The 26297-nt window shown below is 42.7% G+C and overlaps 1 protein-coding gene across 14 annotated transcripts in view; it reads right to left on the bottom strand.

Annotated features, from left to right (window-relative positions):
- ZMIZ1 (zinc finger MIZ-type containing 1) overlaps positions 1 to 26297 on the bottom strand; it is a 358594-nt gene that overhangs the window by 149499 nt on the left and 182798 nt on the right. For all 14 annotated transcript variants that reach the window (XM_068950527.1, XM_068950537.1, XM_068950536.1 and 11 more), the window contains one exon: positions 17206 to 17316. In XM_068950527.1, the coding sequence (XP_068806628.1) occupies positions 17206 to 17265 (60 nt within the window). In that variant the 5' untranslated portion in view covers positions 17266 to 17316. The remainder of the gene's footprint in view (positions 1 to 17205; positions 17317 to 26297) is intronic.

Here is a 26297-nt window from a genome sequence, read left to right as displayed (position 1 = left end):
TTACAAATACTTCCCTCCTTGTGAAGTGAACTGAGATCTGCCGATTAAAAGCACTAAATAAGAGCTAGATATTATCATCACCACTGTTGCTGTCATACTTCCCATGCTTTTCTAATTTTCTCAGTATATTTTAAAGTAAGTTTTTGCCTGATTTTTCTTTCAGATTACAGAGGGCAAGCTTATTTTTTGAAAGTATGGGTGGAGAATGTAAAGAAAATCCAGCATGAAGCTAAGCATATGGACAGGTGCAGTTTCTTCCATGAGTTATGGAGAAAAACATTGCAAATACCTACTATGACTTTTTTTTTTTTTTTACATATTGCACCCAGGGCCCAAAGGACTAATGTCATTCACATCCTCATGAAGAAAAGCCTGCTTGAGAAGGATAGTATTACATCTACTGTATTCCTTAAAAAAGAAATTAAGAGATTTTCTTAGCTCTCGATCCCAGAACAGAAGTACAAAACAAAACTTATGCCAGACTCATCCATTAGCTTTGTTATGAAGTGTTTACCATGCACGGCTCCATGCTCTTCAGCTGAAACTATTGGCAGCATTTTAACAGAAGCAAGACCTGGGCCTGAAGAGTCTAGTTTGAAATTGTGCTTCGTGTACACATGGAAAAACTCCACCTCATTAATAGATAACTTAGAAAAAAATGAAAGAGCACCAACTAAAAATCCTAGTGAGTCAAAATACAATGCTGGATTTAAGACTTAGGAAATGCAGCCAGAAACGTTTCAGTTTACTCAGATCTTCCTATGACACACCTTGGTATAGCTTCAAAACTACTATTCATGAATCATATATAACGAAGGCTCATCTCACACTGCCATGCTTACAAGCAACAGTGCATAGAAATACAGAATAGAATAGAAGATTATAGAATAGCATAGAAGGTTCGTATGAATAAAACCTAAAGTCGTGACAAACAAAGGCAATGAATTGAAAGAATCAGCTATTTACTAGATCAGTTTCAGTATCATCTTTTTGGAAAGCTATTAGTGAAACAACACTACTTCCATTACTTCAAAACCTGCCAACGTTTCCAGTGTAATCATTTGTAACTTTGAAAACCTACCACTTTCTTAGCCCAAACGTAACAGAAATCACAGAAATACTAGATGCATGTGACGTTGTATTATTACTGCAGAGATCACCAAGTGGTGCTTTGAAGAAACAGTCTCTCCAAGTCATTTATTTTTGGTCTTGGAAGGAATCCTGTGTTCTTTGTAGCGCTCCGATTAACAGTCTGGCACGTGGGGATGGAAGAACAGCAAAATGGAGAGCAAACTCTCTTGCTATGTCCAACAAGAATGAATTCTATCAGTAAAATTACTTTCTGAGGATTGGGTGGAAATTGGGGTTGGATTACAGTGAAGACACCAATGTCTACCTGCTGCTCCTGGCCACCTCTGGCTTAAAACCTTCATTTAAATAAAAGAACAGACCATCTTTGTAAATCAGAGTGGCCATATGGGCAAGATATTGCTGGTACACTGGGATCCAAGTTTATCAGCTTTCACAGTAACTCTCTGGGTGCCTGTTCCATGGTTTGCTGCTATACAGTTACCTGGGGAAAAAAAGTCAACATTCACATAGGCAGTTACATGCAACAGCTGATATGTGGCAATGTGTGGTGCAACCATCTCAAAATACAGCCAATTCCTGAAACTCTTACTCCCCTCCAATTGGAAGGTGATCAAAAACTCAGCAGTGGGCCCAAAACTGGATCCTTTATAGTATACACGAATGCAGACCCACATGCGTGAAATACACACATGTAATAAAGATCTTATTTTTCAAAGGATGCTAAAGCACAATCAAGTACTTTTAGTCTACACACCCACACCCAAGTGCAGACTTCCTGCAACTGAAGACTCAATATAATTTTAGAGACAGAAACCAATTATCCAGATTGAAATATAGCAAGGACATCAGCCTTATCTCTAAATATAGAAGACTGTAACCCAGATGTACACTAGCATATCCTAAACAGAACAGTACAATTAGCAGTGGAACAATAATGATCAAAATTAAGAGCAATTACAGAAGGTTAAAGTTCTCCCATGCATAGGATCAAGAAATGCTAACATGACAGCAATGGTATGGAAAGTGAAATCATTTAAACATGGAATCCATATGTTCTGATTTATTTGTTGCTATGGAAAACAAATGTAGAGTTTTGATTTACAAACTACGTATTTCTGGGGGAGCTGTTTTTTTCTCTTTCCATTGGAACACATCAGACTGAAGGCACAGACCTAATTTGCCACAACTTAACCTATTCAAAATGAGATGTCATGCAAATAAGTTGCTTTGGAGCAGCAAACTGCTTAACTATGCTAAACAAGTTATTCCATTTATTTACGTGATGTCGCACCAAATTATGAAGGCTGACTCAAGTTGTCTGTTTATTTTGCCGAGTTACGTCTGCTCTGTGTCTCACTACTCGATTTAATTGAGCTACTGAAGATAATGTAACTTATCACATAGACACTATGCCATGTTGCTAGATTCTAGGTTAATTAACAGTAGCCTACAGTCACTGAATTTCTCACATGGTTAGCCACTTGGACCCTGTCTACTGTCTAGCTTCACTAATCAACGAGCCTGGGAATTTTATATTAGCGACAGAATACACTAGCAACATACGGAGCCATTGACTGCACAGAGAAAGAAAGAAAAAAGCCCCAGCTAGCTGACAGGTAGCCTTTTCTACACTGTGGAATTAACCCGCTGCTACTTACTGTGCATCAACACCGCACACACCGGGCTTTTGGCAAAACTTCTAACTCACAAATCATGAAAATTAAATCTAGGAAGTACTGCCCTCCTGTAAACACAAACCTACGGCTGCTGCTCCACAAGCAGCTCAGGCCAACACAGGCACGGGCTGCTGCCAAGGGGAAAGGCTCCTGCATCCCACAGCTGTGCCTTGCCCCGCGTCCTTTCGCACGTGGCACGACAGCGTGCACGGCTGTGCCGTGAACAACCCTGTTCCTTACTGGTTAACTTGCTCTTCAGCTCAGCTGTGTTGGCTCTCCAAACTGGTAGTCAGCACACCTCCTCGAACCTCAGCAGAGGCACGGGAGATGGCAGCAGTGCGTGGCCAGCGGCAGTCCAGTCATGTGAACTCACAGGAATGGTGAGGCGACAACACATCAGCTTTTCATGCTGGTATTTCACTGAGGTTGACCTACAACTAAGGATACGTTCTCTTGATATGCTTAGCCTGATCCGATAGCAGGCTGCCCCTGAGAGGGAAGGTTTTACGCTCTTCCTCCCCTAACCTACACGTTTCTACCACTTTCCATGCATAAGACTTAGCTTGCTGAGGTGACTGTAAACTAACCTTCCAAAATATTATTTTCAGTCGTCACTGAGTGCTATTCCCCACGTGATCGCGTGATCATTAGGTCTGACTCAAAGAAGACGGCAGCAAATAAGTGGAAGAAGGGCTGGAGAGGTAACAGGACTCCCGGCTCTCAGCAGCCCACACTTTAAATTAAACACATCATGAAACTTCTCCCAAAGGTGGAGCTGTACCATCAGTATAAGAGGAAGACAAATGTAAGCCCACAGTATAAACATTCTCCCCACCCCACAGCCTCCACTTCTTAAAATAATGGTACTTTTGATTACTTCAATCTGCAGAAATATATTTTTTTAGGATTAGTTCTCCTTGTTATTCTCCACAAAACACAATGTACACCCAGAGAGGTGTCAAAAGAAAAAAATGATTTTTAGTGTTCTGATGCTGCACAAATTTACGGTGGGATTATTCCTCAGACTTCAGTGAAGCTACTCCTAGCTCACACGACAGACTAATCTGACTTCTGCAGAACTTGTCTTACACAGTGAAACAGGTCTAGAATTTCAGGTGCTATAAAATCCAACACTAAACCCCTCTTTTCCAAATGATGAGCCCAACATCCAGCACTCCACAGGTCTTGCATAGAACTCATGACATCATGCATAAAATGTATGGGTACAAGTCTGAACTGCACACAACCTGCTTCCTATTTTTCAGCTGTTGGTATTCATATTTCCCAGATTTTCTCAACAACGAAAGTTAAAATTCTCATACGGTTGTAAAACCAAGAGATTTAAAAGCAAAACCAAACATATACCAATTACCATCAAACTTAATAAATAAAAATAATAATCCTCAAAACTGATTAACACAGAAATGTTAGTTCCTTTGGAACTAAGCTGATTAACACTGGCTGAGGAACTGACCCACTCTTTCCATGTCTAAATGACATTTCTACCTCTCGTGTGTCCCAGCTCTATTCCAGGAGAGACAGTATTGGATCTCCTGCTGTTTTTGTAGATTCTACCAGGTAATTTAGATTTTTTTTTTGGTGTACCTTAATATTCATCTGGATGTGCTTGTAATCCCCTATAACGAACATGTACTGTAGTGCTGAATACATAGGGGGGGAAAGGAAAGGAAAGAGGGGAGAAGGGAGGAAAAGGAACTGGGAAAGGGAAGGAACACAAAGAAATTACATGCTCTCCAACTGAAGCAACACAGGAGCACAATTAGTGTGTGGTCCTGCATGTTAGCAAAGGAAGCTCAGCTCTGAAATGAAAATTAATCACCTCTCTAAAGAATGCAAAAAGGATTCTCAGTCAGGCACCCCTGATACAGAGTAACCAAGGAGAGACAAGGCTGATCTTTCTGCGTTACTCAGCACACAAGTATGTTGCTAGTAGACCTCAATTGGATATGCCACTCAGCACCATAAGCAAGCAACAGAGGATCTGCAAATCAGCAATGATCATTTGGTTTAATTCATTAGTAGAGCCTTTATTAGTTTAAAAACTCAGCAGATCCCATGAGCGAGCCTAGCCACGACCCCCTCTTCCCTCTCCCATGCACAGGCAGCTACTTCAGTTCTTCCTTCACGAAGAATTTTCTCTCCCCCACGTTGCGCCCTCCACCAACTGCAACAGGGCTCGAGTGGTGTTACAGATATATGGGACACCGACTGAGGATGTCACAAACACAGAAAATGCCATGACCCAAAACGGGCGGCTTCTCTAATTTTTTTTTATAGTCCAGCAATGTGATCATACTTTTCAAAGGCCATATATATGAGGAGCTATACTTTCCACATCAACAACTCATTTGAAACCAAGATTCAAAATAAATGGCCTTTTTCTTTTTCAGGAGGATAGAGGGGAGTATTGAGCTACATTCTTTCTTTTGGGAGACTGATTTGTGCTTATCTAGATACGGTTATATATAGTTCAATTCTCTATGGTACCCTCCAATATCAGAGATTGTTTTATTTATCAGAAAAATTAAAAGGCTCAAGCTGTGCATTTTGTATTCAGATAATTTTTCCCCCAAAATTCAAGTGTTTGTGAGATTGAGAGATCCCAAATTAATAAAATTATCTTGCACTTACATGGCTCATCTCACTGGAGGCTTTCTAAATACTTTATGAAACTCACATTTTGATAAGCATTAGATACACAGAGAGAAATTTAAGATACAGGTAAGCCATGGCTACTTATCGAAAGGGGGAGTGAAAGGGAATCAGCTTTGGCCCATTTGTCCACCGCAGTTTCCTTTTCAAAGGAAGAGGAAACAATAAGTACTGAGCAAAGACAGGCACCTCTTTATCCAATGTTTTAAATACATGAAAATCCTGGGTAAGATGAGGAGGGGAATCAGTACGGAAGACACAAGTTCACATACTAAACAAATGAAGAGAGACACAAATAAAAAAAGTGAGTGTCATTGAACTGCAAACAAAGGCGGGTTGTCCAGATACTTACTGTAAGCAGTAAGGGAACAAAGCCTGTACTAATGCAGACTTCCACAGATGCTTCATTCTCATACACTGTCAATATAATGCGTACGTCTAAATCAGCATTAGACTGAGAGAAGGTGAACGCCTGAAACAAGGGTAATCGAATAGCCACAGTCCCCTGTCTAGGTCTCCCATACCGTAAGATCTGTGACGAGGAGTGCGTGCATATGTGCATGTTCTAAGCACATATACAGGAGGGAAGGAAAAAAATCACAATCTTGTCCTCTACATTAGCTTTAGGAAAGCAACAGAGGCAGATTCCACATCCTGATCCTCAAGCACCATACACAGAAGCTGAAAGAGATAAAATAAAAATTGCTCCCTCACTCTGTTGATGCAAATTATATGGCTGCCTTCCTACTCTGTTACATCTTTCGTATTTTGTAATAAAATTATCTACTGCTGCTCCACCACGCTCTCCCCAGCCTAGGAGGAAACAGTGACTTGGGGATCTAAAGATCTGAGCCCCACACCTGACTCTAGATGGCCATGGGACACACAAGCGGCAATATGTCTTTTTGTTCATCTGCCAACAGAAGGGACAACGGTGTGCAGTCCATCTTTTTACCCTTGTTATCGACAGCACTCAGAGTGATATTATGTCAGCTGAGAGCATGGAGAACAGTGTGGTTTACAAAAGACTCAAAACAATCAAATGACTGAGAACAGTATTTCCTTAATCATTCAACAAAGACACAGAGCTTTCATATCATGGTAAAAAAGAAAAAAGAAAAAAGAAAAAGAAAAAAAACCTGTACGCCTGCTTGTTCTTTCTCTAAGGCCACATAAGGCTCCTATCCATCTTTAAGTTTGCAATCACAGCTCAAATGAATTATGAAAATAGCTTGTTTAACCACTTTATTCACTCTTCTCGGGAACTGAAACAAGCCATTTTCCATTAGTAGCCCCTTGCTCTTACATGCTAGCATAAGATGCCTACATATGTGAGTACAGTAGTGATGCTGAGGCTCCTCTACCCTTCTTCCTCATACCAATAAACAATATAATGATATAGAACTTTTTTTTTCCAACGTCTTTGTGCTTTTCAGCAAGTAGTTTCAGTCCTAAATATCTCAACATATCACTGAGTTAACTTCTTCAAAGCAGTGGTCACACTCTTTCCCTTAGAATGCTGCAGGCTGCACTATTTGAATAGTGGTCTAAATATTGACTTAAATTGTTATTGAGTTTTACTGATGAAAATAGGCTCATTTGTTCCAAATTTGTTTACCTGTCTTCTTTAAAATAAAACCTAGCTGCACAATGTCTTTTAATAGAAGATTACGTGAGGGCAACAGGCAAATTGGGGCTTCTATCGAAATAATTCTGCATTATAAGCCATTCGATAATTTGAGGTGCATATCAGGGCACTTTGAAAGGCTGGGGCTGGTGGGGTTTTTTTTCCAAGCAGTTCCTTCCACGTCAAGGTGTTTTCAACATATTAATGAAGAACTACAACACTCCTTGACTGGGAGATTATTGTCACTATCGCTTCCTGTAAAAAGAAATAACGCTACCCAAGAATACAGAGCGAGTCGATGACAAGGGAAAGAAGAAGCACTGACTGAAATGCTCCCGACTTATGCACTGACCAAATTTTTAAAATTTTGTAGTAAATATATTTCTTCAAGTTTTGAATTTCCAGAGAATAAATGCACTAGTTCTGAAAAATACAAAGTAGTCCTCAGTATATCCCAGTCAAGCAACATTACAGTTTGTTGACATACTTTGTTTTCCAATTAATTTTTGACTCATTTTAGTAACTTACTCACTCATAGCGCTTTTTATAGCACTTTTAATCAACTGATTTAATCTTTATTATTTTAATCTCTTAATCTATACAGAGATCAAATCTCAAGGTGACTATTTAAAATGACCACTACATGAACTGATGCCACTATATAAGATGTAAAATTCACATGATCTATTCTCATGGGTCCTACCAGTCAGTCAGGCTTTACCGAGATATTTCAGAATCAAAAGGAACAATGCCGACAGAAATATTTTGGGGGTCTTTTTACAAAGCAAACTTTGCAATATTAAATTAAACAAAACCTGTTTCATTTATTTTCTGCTCACACAGACTTTAGGTTATTTTTTGCAAAGGCCATGTGAATGAAGGGGGGGGGGGCATACACAACTTATCTCTGTATTTCTTGGTGATTTTTATTGGCCACCCTGAAGGAGAAACGTGCAACTATCACTGCATACCGGAGTCCCATTGCCTACAGCACTGCAACAATTTGCAGTTCAGAAACATTCAGTTATGTTTATGCAGAAAAAGAACAAAAGACAAACCCAAACACCCAAAATTTGTATCAAGCCATAAACCACTAGAGTTTAACTAATTACTCACATGTGATCACTAGTAGCGTGACTGTTTTAAAGGAACAGTTACGGGGAGCAAATCCTAGGAGTTATGGACTTTGTACTGTCAGCCTCTACTTTTGCTTCAGAAAGTACATTTGTAACTGGCATTTCAGGAAGCTGCTCAAAGTCGGGTTTACCTTTAGAAGATTTTCCTCAACTTTCCATTAGCGAAACCCTCAGTGAACACTTAAAAATGCTTCTGTTTGATCAGAGAGCCAAGTACGCTACAGTTACTATTTTCAATTCTGAAGAGCGCAGGGAGGACACTTGCATTCCGGCTTACTAGTAAGTTCAGGTACTCACCTTCTCCCTCCCTCCCTCTTCTTGCTTCTTCTCATCTCACCTTTTTCCATAGAGGACAATATTTTGTGGGCATCAAAATCATAGAACAACAAAGGTTTGCAGGGTGTTTCCTTGCTTACATTTTAGAGTAAGGCAGGGAGTTTATTCAGCTGCATTCTCAAAGACTTTCCCCATTTTTTCCTGAGTTTACATGTGCTTCAAAACAATGTAAGAAATATTTTAAAATTTTGGACTTTGTTATTGTAGGAATTTCAACAAATATCTTCTAAGAATTTGTTTCAGAGATTCACTTTTCAAGTAACAAATTCCTGTTAATTAAAGCTCTCCTACTGTATGAACTGGCCTTAGCTACTGCTATTCAGGCTCGCTTTGGCTCCCAGAAACCTGTAGTAGGAAACCGACTGTGACCCCTCGTTTCCAACCCTACTTTCAAAGAGAAACCTATGAGTTTCTAAGCCAGCCTACAGAGGAATACTGGGTCCCAAAACTGCAAAATTTCTACAGGCCTCTCGAGTTATTTGTGGCCCTGGCAGAGTTGGCTGTAATATGAGTAAATAATCTGCATAGTCTTTTTATGAGCACAATATATAGCCTCCTCCACCCCCCAGCATTTCCCTCACTTTCATATTAGCACTTCAATGTCACAATAAACAAAATCCTTATTTACTAATCCAGCCGGCTAAAATGTCATCTGCCCCAAGTATCCAATACTTGAACTGCTAAAAGGATTGTTCCCTCCTTTAACAGCTGGCTGCTGCGCACTGAACAAGACAGGAGAGGCTTCCCCTCTTGACACTGGCACTGGTCCCCTACTGCTCTTGGAAAAATGCTGGAGCTGGAACAACAACCTAGTCCTGAGACCGGATTCGTGAGGACTCTTATTCCATCATGGACTCATGCTTTGTATCCAAAAATGAGAAAAAGAAAAAGGAGTGAAGGAACTACCCCCAAAAAATGCTTTGACCTGGAAGACAGCACCTTCTTCCAGGACATTAGATGGCTAGGAGAGAAACATCCTCCACCAAAAGAAAAAATTTTAGCTTTCAGGAGACCAGCTATCAGTAGCACCATCTCCTCTCACAGTACCTGTAACTGCTCCATCTAACAGGAAGGAAACCACCCCCAAATCCTCCCCTAAAGCAATCCTTCTCCACTCTCTTCTGAGGAATCCACTCATTTTTCATCTACATCTGTATTGTTATGCCTTTCTGGGAAGGGCACATCTCTCCTGCATCATCTTCAGCAGATAGAAATCAACAGCTCAAATTAGACAGAAGAGGGAAAATCTACATCTGTCAGCCTAGGTCAGCTAAGGACAAAACGTTTCATTCTGCACCAGAGCAATATATAACTGCTCATGTTTGCCTGAAAATTTCCCTTACCCTAATCTGCCCTGCAAGGAACAATATGGAAATAATGTACTTCCACAGGTATTCCAAAGGCCTCTTTCATTCTCCTAATAGTGCAGAAATGCAGAGTTGATAAGCATATTCTTTTTCTCAGGACGGATTCCCAGGATGGATCTTTACCAGCTGACAATTTTAGAGTGGTATGGGGATTTCTGCAAAGCCCAGGAGAAAGAACCAGAAAGCAAAAAGTTCAAGTGTGTCAATACTACATCAGCAGATTTCCGCTGGCCAAACCAGGTCTACCAACAAAATAAAGAGATATGATTGCTCTGCCAGGAAACCCCTCATGGCAGACAGTCCTATCAGCTGCTTTGTGCTTTTCCCAGTGTAATCTGTTGATGAAGTACAATGTGAACAACAGCAGAAAGAACAGCTATGTTCACATAGGCAAATTTATGAACATCAGCAGTCTGCACATTTGCATTGATCTGAACCATAAAAAGGACAAAAACCCGACTAAATTTTCATCTAATGAGCAGGATACTTTTCACAGGCATTCGGCCAGCTCCATCTGCAAAGATTTAAGTAAGGTTGTGTGGGAGACGGTGTATATAAAGTCAGCACAACACACAGTAACAAACAAGGTGCTGTTAAGACAGCTGAACTACAGCATAGCTGGCCACAGTTTCCAGTTTGGAGGCTTCTTCTGTATCACCAGCGTTGCTCGTTTCCAAATTCCAGCCTGCCCTCCCTTCCCCCACAGCCCTTTTCCATTTGCATGCGCTCACAAAACTGCCCGCAGCGCATTCCTTGCGACCTGCCTGTGTACAGCGTTAATGGCTCCTCCTGTGTAGTGCACAGCAGCAATAAGGAGCCAGCAACACCAGCTGAGAGAGCTTTCCTTTAGTACAGCGCGGTAGAGGCCTGCGCAGCTGAGGGCTCTCAGTACTAAGAGCACTATCACCCTTCGACATTTTTCCCCCCTCCGTTTTCAGGCAGGCACAACGGCCCCTAAGTGCAAACGATGCATTAGACATACCTGCTGTGGATTTGCTATTGCATTAATGTGCATCGAAGGAAATAAGCAGGAAACCTACAGATATGAAGGAAGAGCATGACCGAGGCTACAGACATGTGGCTAGGTGGGTCACGTATGCATCGCGGAGTGTGAACCCAGCTGCTAATGACAGCATTTCCAATGCCCATCTGACCCTGAGGGCACAGCACAGGTTACAGATGTCTAGATTTTTCAAGTGTACATCCTTGTTTACTGATGTGAAATTTGAAGCAATAGGTCAGACTAGTTGGTTACACAGAGAAACTGAGATTCTCCCAGATCCTGTGGACAGAAGTTTTAACTAAAAGCTTAACACACACGTATATCTTCCCTTTGAAAAAAGTTAATACTACTAATGACTCGGACCTCAAGGACAGGTGCTACAATAAAATGAGTGACAGAATTTAGAAGAGAACTGTCCCCGCGCTAACTTTACCAGCCGACCTCAAAAGACGACAGCTTAGACTCAACACGCCGGAATTTTACGAACTCAGCCTTCTTGTCCGATCAACAAGCTACCCAAACGCTGCCTCTGCCCCAACTGCCTACCTCCAGAACGGGTTTTCTCCCACCCCCACCGGAACTATTTCTAGCACTTTGTCTCTTTGCTCTTTCCCTTGTGGCTTCACTGCCTGAGTCAAAACAGTAGCCGAGCGGGATGCAGGATCTCACAGGGCAGGAATGTTGATGGACAAGGCTGTTAATGGCCCAGAGGAGCCAGGAAAGCTGGTCTGCTGTCGGTTTTTCCTAAACATACTTAACTCTGGCAGAGGGATGTTCCAATGGACTGAGCAAGGAAGCTGACAAAGAATTTGTGGCTATGGGTCTCAGACAAAAAAATGAAAAAAGATAGCAACTAACACAGCACTGATGGACGATTCAGCCAATACACTGCAACACTTCAGGCCCCTCAAATGTCTTCACAAGGAAAAGAAAGAACTGCTTCACCATGAGCCTTCTGCTCTATGTTATTTCATATCTAAGCCCTAAACAAATCTGTAACACATACATGGGTTACAACCAAAAAGTATGTATTTCTAAGTAAATATGCCCTTCATAAGAATACTGCTAACTTCCAAATCATGAAGAATGAAAATTTCATGAAGCTTTATTAAAACCTTTTCAGCTCTAATTCATACCTTGTCCATATCAACCAGTCCAAAATATATTAAAAGCGACATTATGTCTAGGAGTGCTGAGCATCTACATGAATCTACAACAATAATCTTGAAAAGCAGGATTAGTTTAACCGTTTCAGGGTTTAAATGCTACAAAGATTTAAATATACAAAGAGTTCTATTTTCCTCTGAATTACAAGCTACCAAAAACCCAGTTGCTGAACGATGAAAGAAATGGGACTGTTTGTTTCCAATTTCAGAAAGAAAAGATCAACCCAAATTCACAGCAATTGCAACTTTTAGCATATATCTCTGAATGGCTGGTTAGGCATTATAAGCATTGCAACTGCAGCAATTCAGCAAGCTTTCTTGAAGGAAGGAGGGGAGAACTGCTAATCTGTTTCTAGAAATCAGCAATGCGATGCGTGCCTCCCATTAAGCTGGGCTCACCGAGTGATACAGCATCGCTTGATGACATACTGCTTAATGCACCCCGATGTAACGTGACACAAGCAGCAGAAAGAGCTCTCTCTGTTCCCACCACAGCCAAATACTTCTGACACCAGAGAGCCTTTACATGCTTCCCTCTAACCTATTACCAAGATTTCAGCACAGCTCCAGTATGTACCCTGAAGACGGTTCCTAGCACAGCAGAAAAATATCACACACCTATTTTGAAGGAGTAGTTTCCTTATAATTTAAACATAGAAAGATTTTCTTGGTCTTCCTCTTTTCAAGAATTGCACAACAGATGTATAGAAACCTTACAAACTGACTGGCAGCGCACAGACAACGCTAGAAGTCCCTAGATTTGAAATAGCACTGTTTTGAAATGTGGTCCAATGTTGGGGGGCAGAGAAGAGATAACAGATTTTGCCTGGTATGTGCATGCATCACATAAGGAAAATAATAAACAGTGTTTCATTAAATCCATATCACTATCATGAGGAATAGGTTTGGTTTGTTTGTTTGTCTAAGAAAAAAGTCAATTCTCTGTCTGAGATTTCCTGCACAAGGGGAGAACGAGCAATACGTGCCAGTCTGATGGAGCTCTAGCTAATCACCCAGAGCTAAACTTCAGACTCTGAGAACTTAGTAAACCTGGCTCAACAGTAGCTGCACAGACCCCAGCTGGCTCCTTCAGAGGCACATGCCTGTCTGGGCCTCGCACCGCCGAGCCGCCTGCACACTCAGCCACCCGGTGCCCAGCGGAGCCAGCTTCGCATTTCTGCAGCGCTACAGCCCCAAGGTAGACGATGCGCCAGAACCAGCTCAGCCACAAGTACGCTGTGCATAAACAGAGCCCCGAGTAGGCCACTTCTCTGGGGCTATCAAGCCTCTGCTGAGCATGGAATCGTTTAGCATTTTGTGTGTATGGACAAAGAATTAAAAAAAAAGTCCGCGCCTTGAAGATCCAGCCTCCTTCAGCGTACTCAGAGCAGTGTTCTGTGTCACGACAAACTAATTGCATGTCTTACGGGAAGTCTGTTACTTTGGCTTCTTCCACTGAACGCTGAAAAAACTGTGTTTGATTTTAAAGCACATACACTTACAAATACTGAAGGAATCAGCTACAAAGAGACCACACAGGCTGCTCCAGCTTTTCACAGAAGTCTGGGGTTTTTTTTAAACAGTAAATACACAGCCACCTCTTCAGTTTGCCCTTTCATCTATTCTGAAACAGTTCTTAACACACACTCTTCCTTTCCTAACCAGCGGATCATATACAAGTTTTGGTTTTGTAGTTTTAAAACGCTAAAAAAGATAAAGGTAGAACAGAACCTTGATCCTGAAACAGAAGTCAGCAAGGATACTGTGGGTGTCTCACAAGTCAGAGAGCTGGGAAGAAAGAAGCCTGTTCTGACCCTGTGTTGTAACCCGATCTAGTTAAAGAGGCACATGGATTACCATTTATAGTGTTTCTCAGGGGCTGGGGTGAGGGGCGATGCGGGCGGTAGACAGCTCTCAGTCTGGCTACATGAGCTGCTAGCTGCCAGCAAGGTTATAAAAATGTGTAAATGCTGGGCGCCAGGAAAGGGTGGTTTTCCTCCCCCCTTTGCAGGGCACCTTCCATGCCGCCGCTGGGTTAACTGACCTGCAAAGCACACCTCTTTTCAGGAAAACAGCATCGCTTTTTGTTCGCAGACTGGGAAGAAAGGATAAAAGACTGGAGACCGGAGAGGAAAACGCAGGCAGATTGTCGTCTGACCCTGCAGTTAATCCCAACAATTGGTGAAGGCGCATTGATATGGCTGTGCAAAGAACTGCTTTGCTTCCCAAACCAAACGTGCGTGCACATCACAGTGTGCGGTCCAGTTCTCTATGGGCGAACTGGAAACGGCTCCTCATGGCACTGCGTTAAGTTGGCCAGCTAACAACCTGGCTCAAGGAACCAGGTGAAACATCTCCAAGCAGGAAATTCATGAACATCTGACAGAAGAGTCTCTTCCCAAAAGCTACTCAGGGTCTGTCTCTTTCTCTGCTAGGAAAAAGAGAGCAGCACAAGACTTTAGAACTACTGAAAAAAATAAAAAGAACAGTCTTTATGTCAAGTTCTTTAAGGAAAAAAAAAAGATCATTTCTATCAAACATCCTGAAGTACTGCCACTTTCACAAAACAGTCGTCTGCTATACATTTTTGGCGTTCAACTACTGGCTCGCCTAACTGCATTTCTTTATGAGTTGAAGGCAAAAGCATTCACATATAGATGGCCAACATTCTCTTATTCTGACCTCTACAGAAAATGGGGACTATGAATTCACAGCCATGGCTGTAGGATGTAGGACGCCTCCCTTTTGGGGATCCTCTGCAGAATTACACATGCCCCTGCCCACCAAAAGACTGGACTTTCTTCCAGACGGGATCAAACAAAACCGAGACGGTTCCATGAATGCGAGAAAGTCTGACCTTCCTTCCTTCCGCTCTGCCTTGTGCACTGAAGAAATATATTCTAGTCACTTATGTAAACCGACACTATATAAAAATGATGTTAGTAGTTTTACTGACAGAGCATCCATTACAGAGCCAAAAATACCTCTTTAATACTTTAAGAAATATAGTTTGTTATTCTTTTATCTTATTAAAATAATACACATTCTGTGCGTACAGAAACTGGCAGGTCTAGAAAAAGGAACAGAGCAGCATCCTCCATTTGTCTCCAGTTGATCTAAAGGTTTGTTCTTACAGCTAGAAAGGTTAACTTGTTCTGTAAGTCACCTCATTCTTCATACCCCAAGGCTAGGATGGCCAAAGAGGACACCAAATAGTGCCAGCCAAGGGCATGCTTTTTCTGAACCAGATACTCGTTCATAAGAAACCGGGATGAAACCCCAAGATTCATTTCCCTGAGGTCTCTCAGGAGCTGTGAGATGCACTAACTTTCACCACAGAGTGATGAAAGAGAGCACAAGCAAACCACCACAAACTGAGGCTGGATTATGACTAGCAGTTCTGCAGGGATGGATTCCTGTTTCTGCTCCCTGACCTGCAAACCAGCCTCATTTGATTTGTTCCAAAGTCGTCTCTTACAAAGAATCATGGGGAGAAAATAATCTGTTTTAGATATAAACTCTATTCTTTTTTTTGATATCCCCCAAAGCATGTACATGGCTAGACTAGCAAATAAACACACATTTTCTGTTCTTTATATTAAAACACATTGTAGAAAATATAATCCTCTACTAATAACCTAGACAAACACAATGGAATCACGATGGAGACTGCTGAAGCAAACAGAATGAAAACAGATAAAAGAAAATAAAGTAGGTTTAGAAATCTAGATCTATCCAGCACCATCCTGATGCTCACTTTATAGCAGTTTATTTGATTTACAGTCCTCGTATCGTCCCTAAAAAGAAAATTAAGAGGGGAGAAGTGTTGTGCTCCTTCAAGAAACAATATGCACGTGTCCCACTGCAAAAGCAGGCAAGGAGCTTTTAAACTTAACTAATAGAAGTACAAAACTGAGACAGCAAGACTCCAGTCTCTAAACATGGCATTGCCCAAACCGTTAGGAAAGCAGTATGACAGAGAAAAACGCTCAGACAACAGGGAGAAATCGGTTGTAAACATTGACTAAGTAACGTCTGTCTATTTTTACACTGCAATTTGGGAAATTTTAGCCAGTTCTGGAAGGATGAACTTCAGAGCTCATCTTATGGATCTAGCTGGGATAACTGACTTCAAAATAACCTGTGCGCTGCTTGCATGTAAAACAGGAAACATTAGAATAACGTTAACATGAGAAACCATTCTCCTGCTCTTGCCCCGACACAGAGACCCCTTACTACAAATTTTCTGCCAGAATGCTTGCATGCAGAGAAAAAACATGTGAGGGGAGGATACAGACTGCCTGCAACTCCAGCTGGAAGATCAGAGAGCAAAGCTCACTGAGAAGGGTAAAGCAGGGAAAAATGGCATCAGCTCATTCCATCCTTGCCTTTGTAGTTTCAAACTATTATAGAAGCATTTATAAGTAAAGTAACAATGGGGAAATCTGTAAATGAGTTTTAAATCCAATCGACTTTCAGTGAAATATCACAGATGCTTCTGAAAATTCCACCCAATTTTCTGGTTGGGAAAATTTAACACTGGAATTCATAAATTTGGGTGAATCTCTAATTCCCCAAAACTACTTCATTTCAAAAATATTCAGAAACATTTTGAAAGATTAAGAGCAAACTGAATTTTTTATTTTACTTCTGTGAGCAAGCCAATTAACCTGAGCACTTAGAGGTATGCCTACCATCTGAGTTCCAGCCTTGCAGGCACTGCAGGTCTCAGGTCAGCTACTGGATTAGAATTAAAACTGGTCCATCAAAATTTCGGATTTCTTAGCTCAGAGCACAAGCAAGAAGGATCCTCACTATGACACCTGCTGGGGAGGGCAGGGCAGGGCTAGCACTGTCCTGCTTAGAGCTGAAACAGATTTGGTGAGTCTCCAGGCTTAACATTTCTTAACAAGCTGAACTGGAAAAGTTGGCTTTTGAGGTTTATATACCAGCTCCTGCAGCAGATACTCGTCTCTTCAGCCAGATTAGAACGCCTCATTCCCACCACTCTCCTACCCGCTAAAAGGCAAGAATTTTCATCAGTCAACAGGTAACCACAATGCACAACACCCCATGTCATACAATGGATTATGTCTACCTAGCAGTAATGGTCTTCACCTTCAGCTTACCTGTTTTATGCACTGCAGCCGGTCATTGGTCTGCTGTATGTGCCTGTCCATAGAATTCATTTTGATTGTCTCCACTTGGCATCTACCTGAAAGCCATTAAAAGCCCTCAATCTGCAAGACAAAAAGAACAGTAAAGATCACTGAACACAGCTCACGCACTTCTACCAACTCTACAGCGAATGAGACCGTGAGATTTACACACTAGCGGTTTATCCTCCCGGGTGATGATTTTTAACTTGTGGTTCGCGGAGGGGGCGGGGGAGGCCTGGGGCCCACAAGACACTCACAGCACCAGCGCTGGAGTTTAAATGCAGCGATGGCATTCCTAAGTCACATGGTGACACCTAGCCAGGTACAGCACGCTCCCCTGGGAGCCTTTGTGAGGCCACTGACAAAGGCTCCTTTTACTCAGAGAATTGTTACACAAACGGCACTAAAATGATGGAGCAGCACTGCTTGCAAGAACCCCTGAGCACATCTGGAGATTAAAAAAAAAAAAAAAAAAGAGATAACAATGACAGTCTGAGTTTTGCAAGGGCAAGGGCAAGGCGATTCTTCCTAATCTTCCACTAAGAGAAAATTCCTCTCATAAATATTAAATGAATCGGATACGGTGGAGTATTATATGGCCAAAAGTAACACAAAACATGTTATTGGCCTGAAGTGATAGGAAAATTGAATTCCTGTTTTCAAATAAAAGCACCAGGTATACTTTGGATTTTCCGGCAGTATTAAATCTAGTAGATCAATTTAACATGTCCTTGAGATGGCTGCGATGACAGTGGGTAAAGGACTGGGATTCAGGCCTCAGCCGAGATTTTCAGAATGACTAACAATTGCAAATGCACAATTTGGTATGCATGAAAGAAGCCTGATTTTTCAGACCAAGGAGCTGAGGCAGTGCCTACCTTCTGAAAAACCGGCGTCCTTAAGGAATCGCTAGCGGAACGAACCACTTGTTACTTCTGAAAAACGTGTCCTCCGCCCTATCACTAGGCCCTTCCCTAACAGACCATGCAACCCGAGGCAAAGTAAAACTTCTCTGTGACTTTACCCACCTCATAAATAGAAATGAAGGCTCTGAGTGGTGTTAGGAGTTTTAATTCATATTGCTACAGCAGTATGAAATCATCAGATGAGAACTGACAACAACGAGTTATGATGATCTAAATGGCAAAGCTGCAGTCCCCTACGCCCACCACCTACGCTGGTCATGCTGAGTTACCCATGTTTGTGGATACAGCTCAATACACAATGTCGCTATCACGACGAGTGCTGCTGAGCGTGCGTGTGTGTTAACTCTTTTCCAGAGCCATGCTTTCTGTTTTATTCCATGCTCAGACACAGGCGCTTCTTCATCAGGAGTGACTGCATAGAGTGGGAAACACAGGAACAATGCCGGGGCGGCGGGATCGCAAGGTACTAAGTTAGCAGGGACACATCACTCTGAGCGTGGTATTTACCTCTCCTTCATCGCTGTGTTCACTCGGGGGGTGAGGGGCCAGCTACAGCACAAACAGCTCTACTGATCTGAAAGGCAGGAACGGCCAAAACACCGCTCACACTTGGACCAAGAGCAACGGGCTAAATACACTGAAAACACAAGTAAGCAAAAGGACCACGTACAGCCTGCCAAGCAAAGGTACGGTTTGCATTTAGTGGGGCCCTTTCCATCCATGCCCTCTGCAGCCTTAAGGAGCCTTTCTATAGTGACACAACAGCAGATCCGAAAGACAGAAACCAACCGCTAATCAGCCGTTTCTGTCCATAATTCATATTACCATATGATGTGCACTGTAACTTTTATTTATGTTTTAAGCAGAACTGCACGCGACCCCAGCCTACACTTAATGAGCTTAGCAGTTTTAAAGGCTTTTTTCTAGAACTCATTTCTCAGTTAAGGGCACAGAGATGTGCCGCACACACATACATATGCTCTCCTCTCCCATTTCAATCAATTTCATGGCATTTTAAAATGGAAATGAAACCATAAATATTGCACATTGTAACATGAAACCAGCCTTTGCCCATAAATTCCTGCACCCTTGCACAACAACAGGGTGGTACAATCTAAAAATTTGTATTTTCATACTCAGGAACAGGGAGTAGGCACAGATTCAGGAACACGTGTCCTAATGCTGTATTTACATAAGTATAACATTTTATACTAGCACAAGCAAGGTCTCAGACTTGCACAGAAGTCTCTGCCTCGTGAATCTCTCCAGCTGCACTTGGCAGTTGTGTTATTCAGAGTGCTGCCCAGGACACAACTCCTTTCTACTCCCTACACACCCCCAAGAGAGAGCAAAGTTTTCAGACGCTTGTTCTGCTTGAGAAGCTGACCGTTCACCACTCCTACCTTACACGACTTAAAAATCTCTTCAGTTGAAGTACCTCCAAAAGTCTCAGCCCCCAGAAAGAGAGCAGCATTCCCCTTGAAGCATCCCTGTCACGGCGAGACAGACCCCAGACCAGGGTATCTGCGCGTGTCCCACGCAGCTGAGCCGTCTGAGATTTCTGTACCTAACTGATAATGTTCTTTCATGGCTCCTGCTGGATTAGACTCGGGGACAGAAATCTTTTCTGCGAGACAGCTAAATGAGGTCTTGTAACAGCAGCTCCAGCTCCTCATCTCCACGTTCTAGACACAAGAGGGTTCAATAAAGCGCTCCCGTCAATAAATTATAACGCTTATGAAATGGTAAAACCGGTCTCACATACAAGTATTATCATTTGCTTATGCTCCTGCCACCTTCTCAATGGCAAATGCCATCCAAAGGTCCTGTAGTAAATATACCTTGGTATATTTTATTAAAAAGCAAGTAGCAGAGTCTTCTCTGCCTGTAAGACCCCCAAATAAACCTCAGCAGTCATGAAGTTTAATCTCTCAGTGGACAGCAGAGGTATTTATCACGAGATAAGCTAGCCCAGACATGACACCACTTCAGCAGTGATCCATCTTACAAGCTGGGACACATTATCTGCATTTTAATTGAACATCAGGACAGATGGAGGATGGCATGTTAAAAACAAATATAAACACTTCACGCACATAGTTTTTTGTTGAAATATTTGAGGAAATGCAAGCTGTTGCCTTTTTTTTTTATTTTGGAAGTCAGGACATTTTTGCTTAATGAACCAGTAAGCAAAATACCATATATCTGGTTGACCCTGTAATACAGTTTTTGTTTTCCTCGGCACTATCAGTTTAACCCCCTCACTGCCATGCAGCCACATAGAGGAACTGGGAGCCAATCTGGAAAGAACGTTTATCTCAGGCAACAAACACAAAGACATATTCAGCACTGCCAGAAAACATGATTCTCAAGTAAAGCCAGATACCCCGGTGCTCAGACTCACGGCTAATCACATCAGGAGCTGCCTCTGGGGTTGCTGGCAATATGCTCGGGGGCTGGGAGACTGCAGAGAGATTTTACAAAGAAAATGATAATGACTTGCATTCATGTACTGCCACTCATGCCAACAAATAACTCTGCACATTGATTTATGAACTCTGTATATAATACTACCCCAATTCTCTGCCTTCAGTTAACCACACACAAAAACCAGGGCTGCTATCAGCTACCTGAACTGCAGCTTACTATTGTATTTGTCCAAATTGTCATTTCTCCCACGCGGTGTAAGTTTCTCAAACACTATTTGGAAAACCACAGCGTAGCGCACAGAAATGACTCGCGCCTCTGAGCACACAAGAACGAAAGAGAACTCCGCAGTCAGGACTGGGAGTGCAGTCCCCTTCTTTTGTACCCAGCCATGTCATACGATTTCTTTCATAAACTGATCAAACTCAGTCTCAAAAATAGTTCTGCTTTTAACACCCAATGGCTCGTACTGAAAGGCTCGCTGGCTCTCGCCCTTTCCCTGGCAGCCAGAAGTATTCTTTTCACTTCCATCCTAAACTCCACTTGTTCTCATGTCATTAGTGCTCGCCGGCTGAAACAGCCTTCTCCACCTCTTCCCCTCCCTTGCATTGACGGACAGCTATCGTCCCTTTTCAACCTCCATTTCGCTACTTTGACCAATCCAAGGTTACTTCTTCTCTTCTTGTAGACAGAAGCTCCTCTTTCCATTAACCGCCCTGGGTAGTAAAACATTTGCTTTGGACCAACCAACCAAAACCATACACGTGAGGACTCACCACAGCCTCATACACAATGACATTAACACTCACTCTGTACTTGAAATATCCTGCCTCATACACCCCAGCCTCATTTTTACCTTTTTCCCAGGTGCGTTGTCGGAGCATCAGATAAAGACATGTTTTCAACAAGAATACCGTGTCCGAGTTGTTTCTGCTATAGATGCGGAGCTTATTAGTGGGAAATTACTATAGTTCCTATTATCTAGAAACCCCATTTTTTCAGAATTAAAAAGCTAAGAATGGAAAGTGAAAATCATCATATCGATCTTAAGTTTTATCAAGGCAGAGTAAGTGTTTTGACACCAGGCTGTTTCGCCTGGAAAAAAACATCAGAAGAACTACATTTCCAGTAGCTAAACCTACTGCACAGGTACTGCTGCACACCGGTCGAATTCCCCTTGTGCACATCCACGTTCCGAAATTAAAAAAAAAGCCTTTTTCTGTTGATCTCATACTGTTTTAAAAGTAGCAGCAAGATCACCTTACTTGAAAATAATGGTGCTTAAGCTACAGTAAGGCCGGGAGGGCAGAATAAGAGCAGACTTTTATTTAGTTAAGTGCTGAGTGCTTATTAGGTCACGAGTGAAAATGCCTTTATGGAGTCCCTTGCTAGGCGCTTGTATATCAGTATTAGAAACCATGCTACGATTCAGGCACAGCAAGCAGCTCCTGAGAGACAGCAGGGGATGCTGCTGATCAGGATTAAGGGTACTGACAGAACGGGATAGAGAAGGGAATTTTACAGGGTGCTTCATAACAAATCCCCTGTGTTTTCTGCACACATTAGCCAGAGAGGTCGTACACTACTGTTTTATATGCTAACTCCATCCAAAAGGATAAAAAAAGAAGTGTTCCCAGCACCTTCTGGTTATTCAGCAATAAAAAAGCCCCATTCTTCTGTTGTCTTTTCTGAGGTAAAAGACCCGATCTCAAAAAAAAAAAAAAAAGTGAATTATTCTTCTCCTTCCTTCCTCCCTCCCCTCTAGCGTGCGAGTTTATAGCCCTAGGCAGTAATTAAAGAACCCTCATTTACATATTTATATGATGTCTCAAAAACAGAGAATGTGTTTTTTTTTAAAGGAACAGATGTATCGACCTGTTAGACTTTTTTTTAACCCTAAACGTACTAAATCTTTCTTTTGTTAAACCGTTATTAGAAGGCGCTCTCAAATATTTAAAAAGTATGGAATTATGCAGCAGCTAAAGGAAAAATAATTTCAGAGCCTTCCCCTGTGTTGGTGGAAATTTCAAATTAAAAGTCTGTGATTATTGTATCAGAAATTGGACTTCCTGTAGCACATTTCTGAAGAGCCATTTAGTAAACCACGTTCTCTACCAGTTCCTAGGGCGGCCGAAACAGCCTTTCCAAAACCAAACATTTCAGCCACTGCTTCAAAATGTTGATGTTTTAGAAATTTGAAAACAACTACAATCAGAAAATAAGTATTATTTTAGTTTTGCTTTTTGATAACCCTTACTCCAACAGGCAGAGTGCAGCTATGAACCTTCATTACGCTTTAATAACAGAACTTACTCAAACTTTATGTCACTTGTGGCACAACCAACTACAGCTTCTGGCTGTTCAAGCTCTTCAGCAGGTGGGTACTGAAACAGCGAGACACTTGGCAACGAGTGCCAGGCAAGCTTTGAATTCCTCAGGCCAGCAGCGCTGATAGGCAGTTGCCTGGAGCCCAGCGATACGACACAGAGTTTGCACGGATCTTGCCTACACCATCAGCACTAACCATGCTGTCAACTAGCCGCTTCCGTAAGTGCTCAACCACCCACCCTATTTTCTTGCTCTCCTCACACACGCGGCTGCTATCAACAGCAAAAGCTTTGCCACATGGGACACTACAGGACACGGAAAAACTAGACACACACATCAAAGGAGAACCAAGCCACCAGCTGAAACATAAGCACAACCTTCTAAGAAGTTTAGAAAGACTTCTTGGTTGGTGCTTTTTGCTCCTCTTCCCCTCTCACACACTTTCTTTCTCCACTTCCTACTCCGAGACAGAAATAGAAGTACAGAAATATCATGGGAAACTGCATATGCTCAAGGTATAGGGGAAATGCAGTAACTAAGGGTGAATACCAGAAGACAGCTCACTAAAACATGTCACCTGACTTCCAGCCTAAAATGGTCCAGGTCACATGCACATACCAAGCCTAAGCACCAGGAGCAAGCGAGAGTAATTTGTTGTCAAATTAAGTTTTTAGTGGTAATTTTGGCAAATTTCTACCTAAGCAGAAAGACATTTTGATAGAACCCACCTGAAAGCTAAGAATGTGCTAGTACATCTGATATATATATATATATCAGGCAATATATAATATGCTGTGAGACTACTTAAAGGTATAAGTCATTGAACAGAGTTCAGGAGAACAACAGTTCTGACAACAGTTGAGTAGAATCTTACATCACGTGGCATTTTTAGATTCAAAAACAAAGAAAAAAAAACATATGGAGCATTCACCATGAAAGAGAGCAACTAATTTCAAAATTAATGCTTTTAAAATTGCAGTGGAATCACAAACAGGAAAAACAAAAGGAAATAGACAATGTAACTCATGTCAAGTCTTCTACCGATATTTGCCCTTTCAGAGAAAGGGAGGAAGGTCTTCCAGAGGAGACATGCAAGGGAGAGAAAATAGGTGCTGCAAGGGATAACAATGGCCAGTCACTGCTGGTACCCAGTTACTGGGTTTCAATTTTTGCGTATGACAAGCGTGTCAGCCGTCACCGTTTGGGGGAACTGTATGGCTGTTATAATTAAAAAGGTGCAATTTGGGGCCACTTAGAACCAGTCAACAGGAGAAGGGCAAGGAAAAAACACAGCAAAAAACTCATCGGTTGTGAAATTTCTTTTTTAATGTTATTGTGTAGGTGGGGAGAAGAGAAGTGCTCCCTAAGCAAGAATTCTGCAGAAATTTTGAAACATCCCTTTCCTCCTGCCCAGACCCATCCCAACACAGAACGGGAGGCGGTTAATACTGTTTTTTCAGTCAGCTAAAACTAACGATTTGCCGTATGTCTCCAGCACCCCGAGGGTCGTCAGAGAGGGCAGAGAGTTTTCATCTAATGAGCGACTTCGATCAAGCAACAAGCCAAGCGGCCAAGGGGGCGGAGGGGACTGCGCCGCCTTATTACCCCACCCGCCGCCCGGCCGGACTGCCGCGCCTTGCCGCCGAGGGCCGAGCCCGGCCGCGCCCGCGGGGGCTGCCCCGGCCCCGCCGCCGAGCCCGGCCCCGCCGCCCCCGGCGGCCCCCGCCCCGCCGCCCGCCCCGCCGCCCCGGCAGGGGGCGCCACAGCGCCGCGCCCGCCGCCGCCGCGCGCCGCGGGGGAGGCAGGGAGGGGCCCGGCGGCAGCGCGGGGCCCTCAGCGGCCTCGCCGCCGCCGCCGCCGCCGCCGCCGCGCTTTCCTCGCCCGGGAGGCTGGTGCGAAAAAGCGAGCTCTCAAATGGCTGCTGACTCCTCAGGAAGATTTGAGCAACACCACTCCTCTTGCTGACTACGAGCTTAGCCACAAAACGTGCGCGTTCTTGCGACAAACAACATTTAATTCCACTTGGCGTTTGCTGAAATTAAACAGTTCCTTAAAAGTTGTGTCTGGACCCATCAGAACATACCCGTGTGCAGACACACAGATTAGTACTATTCATTGCTAATTAGGCGTCTAAGCTAGTGCCCTCCTGTAGTGTAACAAAAGGAATCTGAAATACACAGGCCTGTAGGCAGGCCTCAAAATAAAAAAGCAACAGAGAGCTTCCTGTGCCTACTTTCACAGAGGCAGGCCTGCCTCCGTGTGTCAGACTGCAGCGAAAGCTCTTGGATTTGCGCCTCCTTTTCGGTAAGAGAATTTTCAAAGATGCTCTTAAATATTTTCCTTCCAAGAATAAAACTGGAAAAAGTTTAATATCTATCCATGACAACTATTTTATTTCCCCTGCTAGGTACAGTACCTGAAAAAACGAGGAGCATGAAATGTCAGGTGAAAGGCCATTTTAATCATTAAACACTTGAAAAAGGAAGTCGCTTTAATAAAGCCTTATTTACCATAAGCTGCTAAATAGCTACTGCTATTGGCTTTGAGCTATTAAAAAGGGCCAGACGTGAGACAAAGCAACGTTTGTTATGCTGGGTGAGGAAGAACAGATATTTGTGCTGTGCTGCTTTCCACTGTTGCTCTACAAACGTGCAATAATCCCCAGAAGACTTTCTATCATCTTTGACTGAGAGAGAGAAAAAGAGAGTTTGTATGTTTGTGTGTGTGCGTGCTGCCAACAGGCACAGCTTCAGCGAGGTGGGAGTGGATTCGTTTAATTTATAGTGGCTTGAGCTGCAAGTGCTGGCAGTTACGCTGGGTTTAAGAAAGCTTTTTCCACAGCCGTGTGCTTGGGAACGTTATTATATACATCGCCTGTTATGTACAGGCATGAACAGCCAGCCAGATAGACACAAAAGCAAACCCACACAGGCTTCTGGAAAAAAGAGCATGACAGCTTGCATAAGCAAGCCTGCTGGACTCCTCTGGGAGGAGGAGCAGTGGTGCGCTGAAGTTGTTCAATCATGAAGCACATCTGCAGCCTGATTACAAAAGCAAAGGTGGTAGGGCTAGCGCACAGCTCTGTGATATGACCTATGCTTAAAGTATAAAAATAAAAAGCCCTCTAAGAGTGGGATCACAGGGACACAATAATATCACGTCTCTAGATAAGGAGAGCGCTCCTTTGAGCCTACACAAGTTGATCACTGGCCAGCACTAAACCTAAAGCATGTGAACCATCTCCTGCACTAGCGGCCCTCACCTCTGGCCTGCTGGCTGAAATGACTGCTTTCCTTGGGCCAAAAAGAGTATCTGCAGATCCCAGTTGCATGTAATTGCCCTGCTGCATGTTTATATTATAAGGTTGCTTTCCCTGCATTC

This window comes from Struthio camelus, chromosome 7 (genome assembly GCF_040807025.1).
Source record: "Struthio camelus isolate bStrCam1 chromosome 7, bStrCam1.hap1, whole genome shotgun sequence".
NCBI lineage: Eukaryota > Metazoa > Chordata > Aves > Struthioniformes > Struthionidae > Struthio > Struthio camelus.
The sequence above is the reverse complement of the archived record's forward strand: the minus strand, read 5'-3'. Positions and strand labels throughout refer to the sequence as shown.